The sequence below is a fragment of the Electrophorus electricus genome, chromosome 15 (assembly GCF_013358815.1).
Source record: "Electrophorus electricus isolate fEleEle1 chromosome 15, fEleEle1.pri, whole genome shotgun sequence".
Lineage (NCBI taxonomy): Eukaryota > Metazoa > Chordata > Actinopteri > Gymnotiformes > Gymnotidae > Electrophorus > Electrophorus electricus.
Window position 1 is genome coordinate 16,448,499 of NC_049549.1, and position 17,064 is coordinate 16,465,562.

The following is a 17,064-nucleotide window of genomic DNA, read 5'->3' on the forward strand; positions in this document are numbered from 1 at the left end:
CATGAGGAGGGAGGCACTCACAGTGACCCTTCACCCATTAGCGAAGCTGTAGCCGGAAGCTCACCTCGCTAGTTCACAGTACACAGAGGAAATATGTAAATTTGACTGTAAATATGTAAATTTGTAAGATGGTACTGTACATTGTGTACATACATACATCCACATATCCATATATACATTGTACATTGTGTATATAAACATATACATATATTGTACATACATTGTTATATATATTTTTGTGTGTGTATAGGTAGATAGATAGATAGATAGATAGATAGATAGATAGATAGATAGATAGATAGATAGATAGATAGATAGATAGATAGATAGATAGATAGATAGATATTTCCTTATGTACCCCTGTTTTTTTCCCTCAGTTTGGACAGAGCACTCTCAAATGATTTCACTGCAGGTTATACTGTGTATGACTATGTATGTGACAAATAAACCAAACTTGAAAAAGCACACAAGTGAACAGATGGACAGAGGAGACCGATCCACAACATTCCCGATCAATTCCATGAATGTCATTTTGACTGCTTGCTTTTTGCTTTTTCACTTAACTTTTTTTGGTTGCCTTTAGTGCGTCCGTCAAGTCGTCTATCTGGCAATAAAAAGGTCGAAACATCCAGAATGTATAACATTGTATTTTTGAAAAAATGTATAAAGTGAATTTTATTGTAACATATGATAATTCAGGACATTCAGGAAAGTCGTGGATATAAGTCATCGTGGATATAAGTCACCGATATAAGTCACTGTGACAGCAGAGGTTTCTGAGGCTTGCTGTGATAAAGTGAGACTAAGCAGTCAGTCTGCAGTAATCACAGCATTCATTATCTCTGCTCTCACTGTGGAAGAGCTCAGCTAGAGAGGGAGATGGATATGAGATGGAGAGGGAGATGGAGACAAGATGGAGAGGGAGATGGAGATGAGATGGAGATGAGATGGAGATGGAGATGAGATGGAGAAGAGATGGAGAGGGAGAGGGAGATGAAGACGAGAGGGAGATGGAGAGGGAGATGGAGATGAAATGGAGATGAGATGGAGATGGAGAGGTAGAGGAAGATGGAGATGAGATGGAGATGGAGAGGGAGATGGAAATGAGATGGAAATAGAGAGGTAGATGGAGATGGAGATGAGATGGAGAGGCAGATGGAGATGAGATGGAGATGGAGATGAAGATGGAGATGAGATGAGATGGAGATGGAGATCGAGATGGAGATGAGATGGGATGGAGAGGGAGATGGAGATGAGATGAGATGGAGATGAGATGGAGAGGGAGAAGAAGGCTCATAGCCCGCTGCAGTCTCCACTTACATGGTAGCATTTGGCTCACCGCAAAACTCATTCCTTCTTCCTTCCTAATGACATATTTTCTGTTTTTTTCTTCTGTGCCTCATTAAACAAAAGACAAGTGTTTATGTTAGCACAATGTGAAGGAGAGGCAACAGGGTCCTAAATCCTAAATCCTAAATCCTAAATCTGTCATGTATTCAAGGACTTCTAAGTACTCATGATACATGATTGCATGAGTACATGATAGCCCAGAAAACTGTCAGTATTTGTTCGGTATTTGCTGAATTCTTTCTCAGTGTGTGGAGAGTCATTTTGAGGTCAGGCAGAACTTAGTCCATCATGATGATACTATTCCCACGCTAAGGCCGGATGAAGCATCAGAGGAGGGTGCACCTCAGACATGGCCTCATCGATCTGCTTCAGCTCTTCATAGTGGTCTCTCGAGTCCCGCAGGGGCTGAACCACGATCTCCTCAATCTGTGGGAAGAGCTGGACACACACACATACACACACACACACACACACACACACACGACATATGCATGGTTAAAGGAGACTTTTCAATGTTACGTACTTAACTTTATGCATTTAATGTAGCATATACTCTCACACGCATGCAAAGGATTATGTATTATGCTGGCATTTAATTTGACTGCCAAACATGACAGATCATCGTCTTTCCCACTCTCCGGTTTGTTGTGCCACAGCTGGCATGGCGTTAACAGCCCTCTGCAAGGCCATGGTCCTTACCTTCATGACCGTTTCAAACATGGGGATAAGGACGAACTTGATGAAGCCAATCTGGGCAGTGGGCTTGGTCACTTTGTCTCTGTCCATAAAGGGAGCGACGGGCAGACCCTCTGACTTCTCTCGGTCACTCTGAGCAGAAACACACATGCCCCTGACACCCACTGCACTAGCTCAGCCTAGGAGCCCAGAGTGAGGGGAGCACCAGAGAATGGGAAATGCTAACCTGCATGAAGTATTCCTCCAACAGGCAGTCCACCCACGGCTCGGCCACTTCTGTGGGTCGGACTTCGTTGGAAATGTCACAGCACTTAATCAGGACCATCTTCAGCTGCACACACACACACACATCAACAGAGACACAAAGAGAGCTTTCAGACTAAGTCTTCATGGCACACCAGCTCCACTGCAATAAAGCAGGCAGAAGACTGCTCTGTTTCCTGAGCCACATGACTGCGTGACACAGTGTACGTACACAAGTCACATGCTCCTCGTTGGTGAAGTCAAAGTTGTCAACTCTGTGCTTGAAGGAGTTCAGGATCTCTCTGTGGCGGGCCATATCTGTAGCCAGAATCAGCGTAATGATTGCCTGCAGATGGGAAGTTAAGCATGTATAATTCAGTTCTGTAGTATTGTCCACCTCTGATCTCCTCTAACAAAGCAATGTCTCAGTGTTGGACTCAGAGCTATTTCAGTGTGGGCCCGTGTGAACTAATTCCAAGCTCAAAATGCAAAGACTGCATGTGTGGACTGGCCTGCCGTATTTGTTTAAAGGCCTCAGCGTCCACATTGGCAAAGATATTGCACTCGGGCAGCGCGAGGATCTGGAAGGCAACGGCACAGTGGTGGTTCTCCAAAGGAGAGATGTCATTGTAGCGCACCGCTAGTTCTGTGCGGGCATTTATCTGATACCTTTAAGGAAAAAATCAGAGTTTAATTAACAAACATGCAGCGTACAGTAACAGGTTACATTTGCAACAGCAGCTGGACTCGTACGTGTTGTTGTATCCAGGGTGATCCAGGTCGTGGCATATTGCAGCTGTCATTAACATGCCCAGATCTGTCAGTGTGAGCTTGTCCTGTGGACCAATGCCACCCATGCATGCACACAAACACACATACACACAAATGCACATGCTGGGACCATGTGTTTAACTCACATGCAGCTATCAGAGCTCCTGTGACCTCTACCAGAACCTCTGTGAGCTCTATTCTGTAAGTGAGGTTCCATAAGTGATCTTACTCACGGAACTCACTCGCAGAAGCTCTGTTAGAACTAGCTGAGCTTCCATAAGTCTTCTATATGAGCTTCAATGAGTTCTATCTGGGATTCTGTAGGTGAGATCTATCTGAGCTTCAGTGAGATCTATCAGAGCTTCTGTAGGTGAGTTCTATCAGAGCATCTGAGCTTCAGTGATGTCTATCTGAGCTTCTGTAGGTGAGATCTATCAGAGCTTCACTGAGATCTGTCAGAGCTCAGAGATCTATCTGAGCTTCTGTAGGTGAGTTATATCAGAGCTTCTGTAGGTGAGATCTATCTGAGCTTCAGTGAGATCTATCTGAGCTTCTGTAGGTGAGTTCTATCAGAGCTTCAGTGAGATCTATCTGAGCTTCTGTAGGTGTGTTCTATCAGAGCTTCTTTAGGTAAGCTCTATCAGAGCTTCTGTAGGTGAGATCTATCTGAGCTTTTGTAGGTGACATCTAGCAGAGCTTCAGTGATATCTATCAGAGCTTCTGTAGGTGAGATCTATCTGAGATACTGCAGGTGAGTTCTATCAGAGCTTCTGAAGGTCAGATCTATCTGAACTTCTGTAGGTGAGATCTATCAGAGCTTCAGTGAGCTCTATCAGAGATTCTGTAGGTGAGATCTATCAGATGTTCTATAGGTGAGATCTATCTGAGCTTCTCTAGGTGAGATCTTTCTGAGCTTTTGTAAGTGAGATCTATCTGAGTTTATGTAGGTAAGATCTATCAGAGCTTCTGTAGGTGAGATATATCTGAGCTTCTATAGGTAAGATCTATCAGAGCTTCTGTAGGTCAGATCTATCAGTGCTTCAGTGAGCTCTATCAGAGCTTCTGTAGGTGAGTTTCTCACCTGAAGGTTGCACAGGTGGATCATGCCATACATCATCTGACTAACACAGAAGCAATGGCGGAAGTTATGGAAGGGGTTGCTACGGTAATTCTCCTGAATGGCAAGCTGGAAAGAAATGAATGATGAAATCAGAATGATGTTTGTACAACACCCACACATTTAAGCCATAAGCCCAAACACAAGCCAAAAAACAAAAACTTCAAATTCAAATTCAAATTAAAATCACGCGGTTCTAATTGCGTGTCGGTGTTGGGACATTAAAGCATTAGACAGCGAGAGTTTGGCAAACATACACTGAAGGATGGTCAGTAGTCTGGAAAACTAAATGGACTTTTTTACAATCAGATATGATCTGCAGCTCGACCGGTTCGAAAACAGCCAAAACTAAATTTTCCTCTATTTTAGGTTAGTAGACCGAAGGCATCCCCAATCTTAAATGGTCAGCAGTGGGTGACATAAGGCACTCTTTCAAGGTACTCAGCAACAGTGCGTGGCATAAAACCGTGAAAGCCGCATCGCACCTGGGGGCACCACAGTTAAAAGCCGCCGGGACAAAGTCTGGTTTTGAACCCTTTTTATCTTAAAACAGCGCTTGCGCTTCCAGCTACCCTGACCTGCTTTCATCGCAAACGCACATGTAACCCGTTATTTTCCTCATATCAGACAGACACATAAAGACACGTCCACTTTCCCACAACGGGGTTTTGACCACGAAGATCACTAAAATATTTATTCCCCAATTACTAACTAAATACAGCTAATTTATTTATTTTTCTCATGAGGAAAAACAATTCTGTTGTGATTATGAAATTTGAATCATGCATGGAAAATTATATAATAAAAATAAATTAAATAAGTAATATCCAAATTATGTAAATATTGATTTTATGCTCATCATAGTGAACAGCAATAATAATCATCATCATCATCAGTGCCATATATATCATCATCAGTGCCATATCTATTATCATCAGTGCCATATATATCATCATCAGTGACATATATTTTGGCTTGGATATTATATGTGGCAAGCTTAACCACACCTGGTGATCATGTGACCCAACCTCTTTTTGTAATTGCCTCGGATTAGTGCCTCTGCCGCGGGTCATGAAAATACCGAACGACACTCCTGCTCCGCCCACATGTGCCTGCGCTGTGGTCTCATGTCTTACTTCTGTGCTGGCGCTGTGCCCACAGTCTTACCAGCCAGCGTTTGAGAGTGATGGGATTAATGGTGAACTCCTTCACCAGGCCTAGGTCATGGTACATGTACTCCAGACAGCTCAGCATCTGAAACACACATGGCGAAATCACACCACGGCATGCCAACGCCACACGCAGCGCGTCGTATGCCAGGACTCATCACACGTCTAAATATTTACGTTCCACTGAGGCCAACTCACTTCGTTGTGCTCCCAGTGCCAGACATCAAAGGTCGGTTTCTTCAGAGCTTCAATCGTCTCCTGAGACAGTGTGTACTGAGGACATGGAAAAATGGGTGTGAAGACGTATTTTCTTTCTTCCCTTAGGCTGAATGTAATTCATTCGAAACATGTTGCTGAGAGTTAAAGCACCTTTGGATAGTCAGGCACGTCACGCCTAGGGGTTAATTTCTTTCCATCATCCGAGAAGTTGTACTTACATGGGCAATTCACTCTAAAAAGGAAGACGAGCTTAGTCACTGAGATAAAGTAGATTTCAACTGAATCTCGAAGGATCCCCAGTGGACTGGTGAAAATCACCCCAGATAATCTGTCTGTCGCGTCTGGCTTGGTTTGAATGAATTCCAGTAGTTCTTATGGTCTACTTTATTTACTTGCCTTCCTCCCCTAGACGTCATTTCATCTCTTAGCTTCTTCATGTCGTTCTTACACTTCTCAATCTCCACAACCTTCACACCTTCTACTGCGAAGAATCCTGGCATCACAACTTGCTTGACATCACAATAACTATCACCAGAAATCACATACTCACAGTAAGCAGAGTTAAACATGAGCTACGCCCAGAATACATACGCTCCACTCTCTTCTCCAGTGTAGCCAGCCTGTTTGCTACTTCCGTTTTCAGTTCGTCAATCTTGAAGGCCCTGGAGAGTAAAAGAGTGATTTCAGGCAGGCAGCGGAGGCCGTGGAGGCAGCGTGTGAGTGGCGAGAGAAGCGACTTCCTGTCGCTGGGAAAGCAAACACGTCTGGCACCTGCTGAACTGCTCTGCCACCTGTGATATCACGTTCTGGAACATGTCTTCCTTCTCTGTGGAGGGAAGCAAACAGGCTGTAAATCACAGCAAGGCCTCTGAATACAAATGTGTGAGGGAACAGCCAAGCAGAGCTATAAATGTCATCGGTAAAGAGAATCACAATAACTGAGCATAACTGAGGGCTGATACCTCCCAGCTGTCTGTCGGACACCGGGATGACTTTGTACAGTGAACTGCACAGGGGGAAGGACGTGAAAGAATATTACCAACTCAGTTTCACAATCCAAAAGTAAAAGAAGGGATGGTATAGTGACAGTGTGATGTAGTTATCTGGTGATCTGGTTAACCTGGCAGAGTTTGTAGGCATGGTAGGATCTATAGACAGCAGAGACCCCTCAGGGTCCATCAGCATTATAGCTGTGTTTCTGTGGAGAGACACGGGACCTTTCAGAGATTTAGTGAGCAGAGATTTACAGACTTGTGCCTTAAAATTACAACAGGTAGTTATGTAATAATACAGCTGGCTGACCTGGGGATGTTGGATGAGGAACACAGCAATTCTTTAATGTCACATGGGCTACAGTGACGACTGAACAGGACCTACAGATAATGACAAAAAGCAATAATTCAGCACCTCATTTTCATTTTCATTAGTCACTATATATGGGGTCACTACAAGAGAACCTGTATGCATTTCTGTAAGCTCATGTATCCACAGCTGTTTTGTGGAATATTTTGCTGACATTTCCCACAGTCACTGTGTGCCAGGGAGAATGAGAGCTCTGTGCAGAGTCCTGTGGACGTGTAAGTGGACCCCTCCCTTCGTGGCAGTCATGTGACCCTCGGTTCAGTCCTCAGGGACACACAAAGTAGGAGGTGCTGATACTGGAGGTCTAATGTGAGCACGCTAGTGGCAGGTGTTGCCATGGTGTACTATGGCAGTGGCACCTGTGACACAGGCCGTCTCAGGTGTTATTATTAATCTCAGCCCATTCCTGTTCCTGGGCTGCTCTTGAGTGCCCTGATGTAACTGTGTTCTGTCTGCTTGGTGAATTGTGTGATAGAAATCAACACTATTACACTGCTGTTTTTCGGTGGGCCTAACAGAGGTCATACAGTGCGTTCCATTATTAAATATGTTATAGTCTCCTCGTAACGTGTCCTGCAGGCTGAGTGTAGGTCATGGCCCGACACAACAGAGTTAGATGGACTCAGACCCGGGAAAGCTGCACACACACCAACACAGGTCATACTGTATCTTCCACGCTCCACTTTGGTTATATCATCTCAGGTTCAGCTCCCTGGAAAAATACCTCCAGGCTCCATCATGCTGAAAGCTTGAGTCAGGCCTATGTTTTTATCCATTATGGATAATCTAGGATTATTTTAGATTACGCTGAACATGACAGTGCTGATTCACAGCCACAGTTAGAAATGGATGAGATGGCTGTTTACGCACCATTATTAGATTATTAGATCATACAAAACATCTCACAAATCATTCTTGAAGCCACAATAGAGTAGGTAGTGTAAGAGAGAACATGGAAGGGAGAAAGAATGCATAGAGGGGTAAGAGAACAGATGGAGGGGTGAGAGAACACATAGAGGGGTAAGAGAACAGAGAGAGGGGTGAGAGAACACATAGAGGGGTAAGAGAACACATGGAGGGGTGCCCTGCCCACCTTCTGTACTTTGCCTTCCACATCCAGGTAGATGGTTCTGGGGGCATAGGATGAAGAGCTGGAGCCCATGTCAGCGTTGCTGAATTGGTGAGCTGACGCTACGAACCCTGAGAGCCTCTCTGCCCCTGTGGAGACAGCCTGACCCAAGGCAAACTGACATGGGGTCAGACCCTCCGAGAAGATGAGAAAGCCCCACACAGAACATCTGCACATGACTAGATGAGCAGACCAATAAGATCAGTCACTCGCTCTCATACAACAGTCACTGCATCCAATCTGATATGGAAATGTACAGATTAAATCCTTCTGAGGAGGGTGAGTTGGTCTGAAATACCTGCGATATCATTACCGTAAATTCATGCAGAAGGAAAGATAAATATGGTCATTTCAAACAATATTATTAAAATTATTCATTAAAATATTTCTATTTAAATTAAATCAGTACAAATCAGTTCCTTTGTCTTGTTGCCGCCCAATTAAATCCATTATCCAGAAAATAATTCACACCCCAAATCACCTAATTCATGCAAAAACCAAAACTGTCCCAAATAAAGATGCACACGTCTGTATGACTAGACAGGGTCATCTCCGTGCTAATTTGGAGTAGGATGTTGAGGGACTATTCTTACGCCCTTACCAGAGGTGTGTTTGCTGTGCTGCTCCCCTGTCGGCTCGGCTTCCTGGGTGCTGTGAAGGCAGTCAAACAGGGCAAGTGAAATGGGGAACCTTCTGGTATTGGAGGATGCTGGAGTGTTATTGAATACAGTTATTATGCTCCACAGTTGCCAGGTGATGGTTACCACGGTGAGAAAGCAGGTTGCTCAGTCCTTCATGGATGTCTTCAGTTGTGAATGCGGTCAATTTTTATACGTGGAATCAGGAACGATGTCACCTGATTCAAGTTTCTTTGTGCTGGGCATTTTGGTTTAGTTTGAATATATTGACAGCATTATTTAATCAGGGAGGCTCAGATGAAATTAAGATGGTACTTTAATTAAAAAAATCTCCTTTTTAAAATATAATCATTCATATACTTAAAAAACCCACAGACATGTGTGAGAGCAGGTCTGGACAAGGGTGAAATAAAATCACACAGGGAAAACATTCCTAGCATAATGAGTTCTCTCTTACAGACATGCCATTCCACTGGTTCACAGCTTAATAAATAGAGTCATGCACTGTATGTTAGATTTATTTTCATATTAGTTTCAACACACAGAGTTCTGCATTGTTTAACGTGTGTATGTACAACAGGGTGAAATGAATTAGACTGGTATTGCTCATCTCCTACCCAATTTCCCAGACACCAAACAACAGCTGTGCCCATTGGATCTCACTGGGTTAAGAAGAGGACCAGCTGTGCTCACTGGATCAAGGGGACCAGGTATGTTCATTGCAACCACTGCAGCCTTGTATGGAAACCTACTCTTTAAACCCATTTCCTAGCAGAATTATTCAGACAGGCTCCCCAAAGCTAGAAACCACACTCACACTCTCTTCCTCCCCACATTACCTCCCAGGGATGCAAGGTCATTATGGAGTCCTCGTGAACATGGGCTCTGATCATTAATGCCACAGGCAAGCGTGAGCCTGCCTCCCAATCCCTCATCCAACGAGCCACTTCCCTGAGGGAGCAGGCGCCTCCATTCACAGAGCCTACACCACACCTGGAACATAGAAAGAAACTGTAGGCCTGGTACCGAGGGGCTTACTACTGGTGAACCAAGACCCCTGCCTGGATAGGACTGACAAATCAGACCTTGGCCAATAACGCAAGTCATGGCTTTGAGGATAAAATCTGTAGTCTCCCCACAAACCATTTGCCTAATAAAGTTGTTAGTTGCTGTGTATTGGTATTGGATGGGGGACTGGAGTTTTATAGCAACTACACATGGGCAGAGACCTGAGAAGATGACTCTGAACACTGTATACCTTATCTGTGAATGATGACTCTGAACACTGTATACCTTAACTATGAATGATGACTCTGAACACTGTATACCTTATCTATGAATGATGACTCTGAACACTGTATACCTTAACTATGAATGATGACTCTGAACACTGTATACCTTATCTATGAATGATGACTCTGAACACTGTATACCTTATCTATGAATGATGACTCTGAACACTGTATACCTTAACTATGAATGATGACTCTGAACACTGTATACCTTATCTGTGAATGATGACTCTGAACACTGTATACCTTATCTGTGAATGATGACTCTGAACACTGTATACCTTATCTATGAATGATGACTCTGAACACTGTATACCTTATCTGTGAATGATGACTCTGAACACTGTATACCTTAACTATGAATGATGACTCTGAACACTGTATACCTTATCTGTGAATGATGACTCTGAACACTGTATACCTTATCTATGAATGATGACTCTGAACACTGTATACCTTATCTGTGAATGATGACTCTGAACACTGTATACCTTATCTGTGAATGATGATTTTGAGTGTTCTGGGACACATCATAGTCAGATGTAGGTGAGTTACAACAATAAAGGCTTAATATCATTAATACGCTAAAATAAAAGTGTCATAACTACACTAAAAATCTTTAGTCTTTGATTTTGATCTTTTGCTACAATTTAAAAAAAATCTGCTTTCAACTCCACTAACTACTTGTATCTAACAATAGTTTATTTGGTGAATTCATAAAATCTGAATATTTTAGGTCTGAATGAACTGAGAGAGTAACTACCAATAATTAAAAACTTGAGTTAACACTTTACCTTATAGATCAGGTTATATTGTAAATGTAGGTTTTACTTTTACTCACTTTTCATTTTATTTAAGCACAGTATGCTTTTTGTGTATGCAGGACTTTCTCCTATTTCTGCTTTTGCTCAACCTCATTTAATTAGTTTTAATTGACATTTACATTTATCCAAAGCAACTTAGAATTATGACTGAACACAACTTGAGCAATTGAGGGTTAAGAGTCTTACTCAGGGGCCCAACAGTGGCAACTTGGCGTTGGTGGTGCTTGAACCAGCAATCTTCTGTCACTTTAGGACCAGGACTGAGAAAACACACAATTCAATTTGGCTGCAGCTGACAGAGCAGAATGCTTTGCTAAAATGAGGGTGACCTCTAGCGGTTATGTGGGGTAAAGACAGCGGCCTCTAGTGGTAATGAGGAGTAAAGACAGCGACCTCTAGTGGTAATGAAGAGTTAATGGCCTTCGTGCATAGCGAAGGCTGCATTTTCATTCCAACTTAAGAGTGCAGCTGAATGCAATTGTTTAACCATTTTAAACTCTTAAAATGCTGTTTAGCTGATAAGCTGGCAAAAGTATGTTTGAGTAACAAAACAAAATGTATAGCGCAGGAAGATTCGAGCACCATACTTGTGCAAGGCAGTGTGAGATTAACAATGTCAGTACTACTTCAGTGTTAGTTTCTGAAAATAACACAAAAAATTGTTTTATATATTTCCCAGATTTCATTATTCAGTTTAAGTGTGTCACTAACCCTTCCTCTTTATTACCACTGTTTGATACTAACACTCCCGCCCCACACACTATTTGACACTAACACTCACACACTATTTGACACTAACACTCACATACACTGTTTGACACTAACACTCACACACACACTGTTTGACACTAACCCTCTCACACACTGTTTGACACTAACACTCACACACACACTGTTTGACACTAACACTCACACACACACTGTTTGACACTAACTCTCTCTCCCCACACATACTGACACTAACCCTCACACACACACCCTGATTATATCTCAGAGCACTAACGCTTAAAGAACTGCAGGTCCCTGATTAAATTAATTTTTTTTTTTTATTGTTCGTATTCTATCTTTACAAATATAGTTGAAAATTTAAGGCACTCATATGGTTACTGTGAATAATATATGAAAAGGTCACAGTAATATGGACAGATATTCAACATATTTACACAAACATATACATACACAAGACCCCATCCTGGTATCACATGTAATCTAATGGTATCCTGGCAAACAGGTATATGGTTATAACTATTATATTGGTTATATTTATATGTTATAAATATGTTAAACATGAACTTGAGTGTACATCATTCACACAATATATGTGGACTATACAGGTGTAAACACATAATCCACATTCAGAGCCACTTCGGACTAGACATCCTGTTGGACTTCTTCTTCCTCCATTTTTACTCATTATCACTGATTGTTGCTGGATTTGATAAAGTGGTTTCCAGCTTTCATTACACAAAGTTTTGATCCTCAGAGATGGAGGATGGAATATCTCTGGTCATAATTGAAGTAGTTTTACTGTTTACACGTTGAAAAATTAGATTTTTTTGAACAAATTGTCATAAGTACTAAAATTGAGAAGACACAGTTTAAGTCTCTTTAGCACTATTGCGCCATCATCTGGTGTTTCCGGTATTTTGCCTGTTCCTGTAAGTAATCTCTATTTTCTATTCATACCATGACTATTGATTACATTGCCATATTTACTTGGATGAACGTGCATTCTCTCTCTCTCTCTCTCTCTCTCTCTCTCTCTCTCTCTCTCTCTCTGTCCCCTTGCACTGTGTTTAGATGTGACTATGAATGCTGGCGTCTTGTGCAACAGGCAGTTCTTCTGTGTGTGAAAGGGCTGGGAGGCGGGGCTTGCGTGTCAAGCTTCGTAGGTGTGATGGAGAGGATGAGGGTGGGGTTGGGCTTGGTGAATGAGGGCTTGTAGGTAGGGAACGGACAGTAGTGCATGGATATCTTCTTCCAGAATGGACGTAAGAGTCCAGAGAGCTGGCTGGGAGGGAGAAGGTGCTGGGATAGTGAGGTGGACGCTGGGGATCCAGAGTGTGGATATAGTTACACGGCGTGTCGTCCTCTCCTTCAGGGAAGTCCTACGCACATATAAGAAATAACAGAACAAGTTCAACCAACTTGAAGTCATTTACGTTTGTATCTTTAAGATTTATGAGACATGAGTGATTCTAAAGAACTTTCTCTTACCGATTCTTTCAACACATACAAACCACCTGGGTTTTTGCGATTATGGTAATTTCTTCCAGGAACAATATCAACTGCAACTACAAAATATGGATATATTTATTGTTAGCATTTTAGAAAAGAAATACTATTTTATAGCTATTCCACTGTATCATCAGCAGAGCATGATGGCGGCATTTATAGAATGCATGTTCCTCTGAAACAGGTAATCCTTCCTGAAAGATTTTTAAGTGGTGTTACCTTCATGGTCTCCATTGCTCAGTGCTGTGTTTCGCCTGCTCTGTCTGAGTGGCTGTTGCTTGTTTCTGCACAATTGGATTAACAAATGAACATGGTGTTAACATGTGAAATAATCGAATTAGCAAATTGGCCAAACTGCTGGGTCACTTTGCTGAATGTTCACAGTAAAACAACACAGACTTGCTAAGATTTCCCTGCATGTGTTCTGTTGTATAAGGGTCAGCTCTTGACAGTGAAACACCAGCCTGACTGTAACCACAGCAACGTGAGCCAGGCTGTTAGAATATATGCTTCAGGATCCACAGAAGAAGTGTGAACAGGAGATCAGGAAGGTTACGTTTTGGAGGGCTTCCAGCACGCACACACGGTCACCAGGGTGATGAGCAAGAAAATGCCACCGGTGGAAAGGATGATATAGAGAGAGCTCCGCCCTGCAGAAAGACAAAAAGAAAAGTGTGTGGGGGAGGGGGCAGCGTTGTCATGGCACCTGTCTCTAGTCCCGAAGACACGCACCACGGCACAACCGTCTCTTTTTAGATATGTTCAACACTGCTGACAAATGATATCGCTTCAATAAAACAACCCCCCCAAACGTTTACAGTTACTGTGAAAATGTGTTAGAGCTCTTCAGACGCCAGCTTGGAGAAGCCAAACAGGCGGGTGGGCCCTATTGGAGTTTTGGTTGCCAGGTTTCCCAAAATGAGGCATGACTGGGGCTGCTTTTTAGTGGACACAGTGTTCAGTCCAAACTGCAGGGGACTGATGAAGGACAAGGAAGAGGAACGTATTAGCAGATCTACTGGGGAAGAGCTTGTCTCCTTGCTTTTTTAACCAGCCCCTTTGGAAACCCAGTTTCCAGTTCTGGGGCACATCAACCCTGAGTTTTGTGGGCTTAAAACTTAGAATGTAATGTAAAGTATACAGTGAGCCTGGTGGGCAGGTAGAATCACTGTACTGATTGCAAACACAGCCTGATGGGCAGGTAGAGTCACTGCACCTACTGTAGACACTGAGCCTGACAGTCAGGTAGAGTCACTGCACCTACTGTAAACGTTGAGCCTGATGGGAAGGCTCTTCATGTTGCTGATAGGGTTCTCCACCGTGCAGCTGTAGACATCATCGTCTGACAGCAGGACGCGAGCGATGGTCAGGACTTTCTGATCATGGGAGAGAAGCAGGCGGGAGTCATTGATCAGCGGCTTCCCACCCTTCAGCCATCCGTAGACGGGCTTGCTGCCGCTGTCGTGGGTGCAGTTGAGCGTGACCAGCTCGGTGAGCTCCAGCACGGAGGATGCCTCCAGTTGCACCAGTGGCTTGGACACAGGCACTGGGAAGATCAGAGCCATGGGCTGCTGTGAGGAATGAGCTTGTGGAGTGTGTTCTCTACGCTCAAACATATCTGGCATACTTACAAATCAAATACAACTATACACCAACTAATTGTCCTGCTGTTTCAGAATTTGGTTCTTTAAGAGCAACATTTTCTGAGCTAAAATGTCAGGAGGTTTTAACTGAAGATGCACTAGACAGAGCCTGACAGGAAATGCCCCCTTTTCCTGCCCCCACCACCCACTTACCATCTACAGTGAGGTTGACAAGCTTCTCGCCGGTGAAGGTGTCATCTGTGATGGAGATCTCCACCTCGTAGGCGCCCTCGTCAGACAGGCGTAGGTACCTGAGCAGGAGTGAGCCGTTCTCGAACAGGTGCACGCGGCCCCAGTACTCGGGCCGCAGGTTGCCGATGACATCCGTGCCGATGGACTGCACCACGGTGACGGGCTTGTACCGCTTCAGCTGCCACTTGATGACAGGCCGGTCAGAGCTGGAGCTCGAGTAACGGACGGAGAGCAGTGCGGATCCGCCGAGCGTCCCTCGGACCACGGGCCACGGGCTGGTGATGTTCACTGAGCTGGCAGCTCCGGGGGAGAACACACAGAGAAACGCAGATCCTAAGTCATGATGCCAGTCTTTCTTGTGGAAGACATGGACGTGTGGGCATAGTGGACAGATTCTCTAACCAACTTTGTGAGGCACGCGTGATGCCAAATTACTTCACTCTTCCGTCTATGCCTGATCAGGCGTCAAACAGGACAAAACAAGACAATAACAAGACTTTGCTTAACAGAGTGCTGGAAAAAAGTGAGTGTTAGCCTACAGTGTTCTCTCAACCCTCTACAGCCTCACAGAACTGCTATACCATTACGCCAAACCCTTCTGGATCCACGCTGCCAAACCCAGGCTGTGCAAAGCAACTCAGCATGGCATGTTTCCATCGCCCTGGTAACAGTCCTCCATGTTCACTGCCTGCCAAGATGAGCTAACAAAGACCAGGATTGTGAACCTTCCCTCATCCAGTAAGGGACAGCTGGGAGACAGCCATGCTCTGCTGTTATTGGCCGATGGTAGACAGTAGGGCACAGTGATTGTGCTAATCAAAGCCCAGCACAGTGACACAACAGTAGTGGTTGCAGGCAGAATTCGGCAGTTACGTGTCCTCCTATCCAAACAGGCCTCCTGTCCTTAATATCTCCATCCACCTTCCCCACAGGGCAGCAACCACACCATCCTCACACACTCTCTGTACGCTGAACACAGTGTCACCCTTCCACACATCCTCACACACTCTCTGTACGCTGAACACAGCTTAACCCCTTCACACCATCCTCACGCACTCTCTGTACGCTGAACACGTCACCCCTCCACACTATCCTCACACACTCTCTGTACACTGAACACAGCTTAACCCCTTCACTGCATGCCTTTCTAGAAAAAATACACGACAACTCTGAAAAATAAATTCATCACATTTCACATAATATGTTAAAGTCTCAGATTGTTTTGTTTCAAGTGTTTCACCCCAATCACAGACAGCCACAGGAAACATTTTTGTAATAAATCCTAATTTAAAATAAGAAATGTTTTCATGTTTAAATATTTTTAATTTAGCTAACATCAGGAGACATATATACAAAATTCAACACTTGGTTCAAAATAGTTCTTTAATCTGTAAATTAAATCATTCTTCATGCTACATCACAACCATACAAAAGCACAGCAGTGATCCTTGCAGTGCTCTAAGTGGCATCACACAGAAAACGTAAGACGTCGCACTCTTTTGCATTTTCTAACTTTTCCTTGCTAAACTTCTGCCTTTCACTTCCTCATATAATAGAGAAGGTTTTGCTGCTCCCGACTTACCTGCCACGAGAAAGACAAGAAGGCAAACTTTTTGGGAAAGTGCAGAAGTGGCTGGCTGTTTGGAGGAAGGCTGCCTCTCCGCCTTCATCTTGGGAACAGCACCGCGGCTCTCCCCCACACACACAGCATGATTTGGCCACACCAGGCACGTCCTGCGAGACACACAAAGCTTCCTGCCCGAGCGGAGTCTGTCTGTCGTGAATCTTTCTCTCAGGACCCCTGCCTGAACAGCTTTGTGTGTGTGTGTGTGTGTGTGTGTGTGTGTGTGTGTGTGGTGTGTGTGTGTGTGGTGTGTGTGTGTGTGTGTGTGTGTGTGTGTGGTGTGTGTGTCTGTGTGTGTGTGTGTGTGTGTGTGTGTGTGTGTGTGTGGTGTGTGTGTGTGTGGTGTGTGTGTGTGTGTGTGTTTGTATTTAGCTCTTTTTTGGGACTGAAGTTCCCTGATGCATGAACATTTTGATAATGTGCTCAGTCCACATGAGGTAAAATACAAAAATACTATTACTATTACAACTGCAGTAAAATCAACAATGCAATGACTATACCACACAATAACAGCAATACAACGATGTGTGTGTGTATGTGTGTGTGTGTTTGTTACTCTA

General features: G+C 43.8%; 2 protein-coding genes across 2 annotated transcripts; both read right to left on the reverse strand.

The window, feature by feature from the left end:
- Positions 1 to 1,347: 1,347 nt before the first annotated feature.
- pde9al (phosphodiesterase 9A like) lies at positions 1,348 to 8,089 on the reverse strand. Its single transcript, XM_027013672.2, has 18 exons — positions 8,021 to 8,089; positions 6,868 to 6,938; positions 6,686 to 6,763; positions 6,528 to 6,571; positions 6,337 to 6,391; positions 6,157 to 6,227; positions 5,962 to 6,046; positions 5,716 to 5,797; positions 5,545 to 5,619; positions 5,345 to 5,431; positions 4,142 to 4,246; positions 3,043 to 3,125; positions 2,802 to 2,958; positions 2,522 to 2,635; positions 2,273 to 2,377; positions 2,050 to 2,178; positions 1,693 to 1,788; positions 1,348 to 1,398 (listed from the first exon to the last, which is right to left on the reverse strand). Exons 1-18 carry the CDS (start codon positions 8,087 to 8,089, stop codon positions 1,348 to 1,350), a joined length of 1,557 nt encoding a protein of 518 aa, XP_026869473.2.
- Positions 8,090 to 11,837: 3,748 nt separating this feature from the next.
- On the reverse strand, positions 11,838 to 16,724 carry hepacama (hepatic and glial cell adhesion molecule a). Its single transcript, XM_035533919.1, has 7 exons — positions 16,463 to 16,724; positions 14,842 to 15,180; positions 14,310 to 14,591; positions 13,602 to 13,695; positions 13,265 to 13,329; positions 13,028 to 13,104; positions 11,838 to 12,918 (listed from the first exon to the last, which is right to left on the reverse strand). Exons 1-7 carry the CDS (start codon positions 16,548 to 16,550, stop codon positions 12,607 to 12,609), a joined length of 1,257 nt encoding a protein of 418 aa, XP_035389812.1. The 5' UTR covers positions 16,551 to 16,724; the 3' UTR covers positions 11,838 to 12,606.
- Positions 16,725 to 17,064: the final 340 nt, after the last annotated feature.

Bases quoted from the DNA above. Each gene is read 5' to 3' on its own strand.
- hepacama (XM_035533919.1), bottom strand. From the start codon at position 16,550: ATGAAGGCGGAGAGGCAGCCTTCCTCCAAACAGCCAGCCACTTCTGCA. The intron at 14,592-14,841 runs GTAAGTGGGTGG...TGATCTTCCCAG, and splicing joins TGTCAACCTCACTGTAGATG to TGCCTGTGTCCAAGCCACTG. The intron at 13,105-13,264 runs GTAACACCACTT...CATATTTTGTAG, and splicing joins GAGCAATGGAGACCATGAAG to TTGCAGTTGATATTGTTCCT.
- pde9al (XM_027013672.2), bottom strand. From the start codon at position 8,089: ATGGGCTCCAGCTCTTCATCCTATGCCCCCAGAACCATCTACCTGGAT. The intron at 5,798-5,961 runs GCAAGTAAATAA...CTTCCTTTTTAG, and splicing joins ATGACGTCTAGGGGAGGAAG to AGTGAATTGCCCATGTAAGT. The intron at 2,636-2,801 runs GCCAGTCCACAC...TCCCATCTGCAG, and splicing joins CCTTTAAACAAATACGGCAG to GCAATCATTACGCTGATTCT.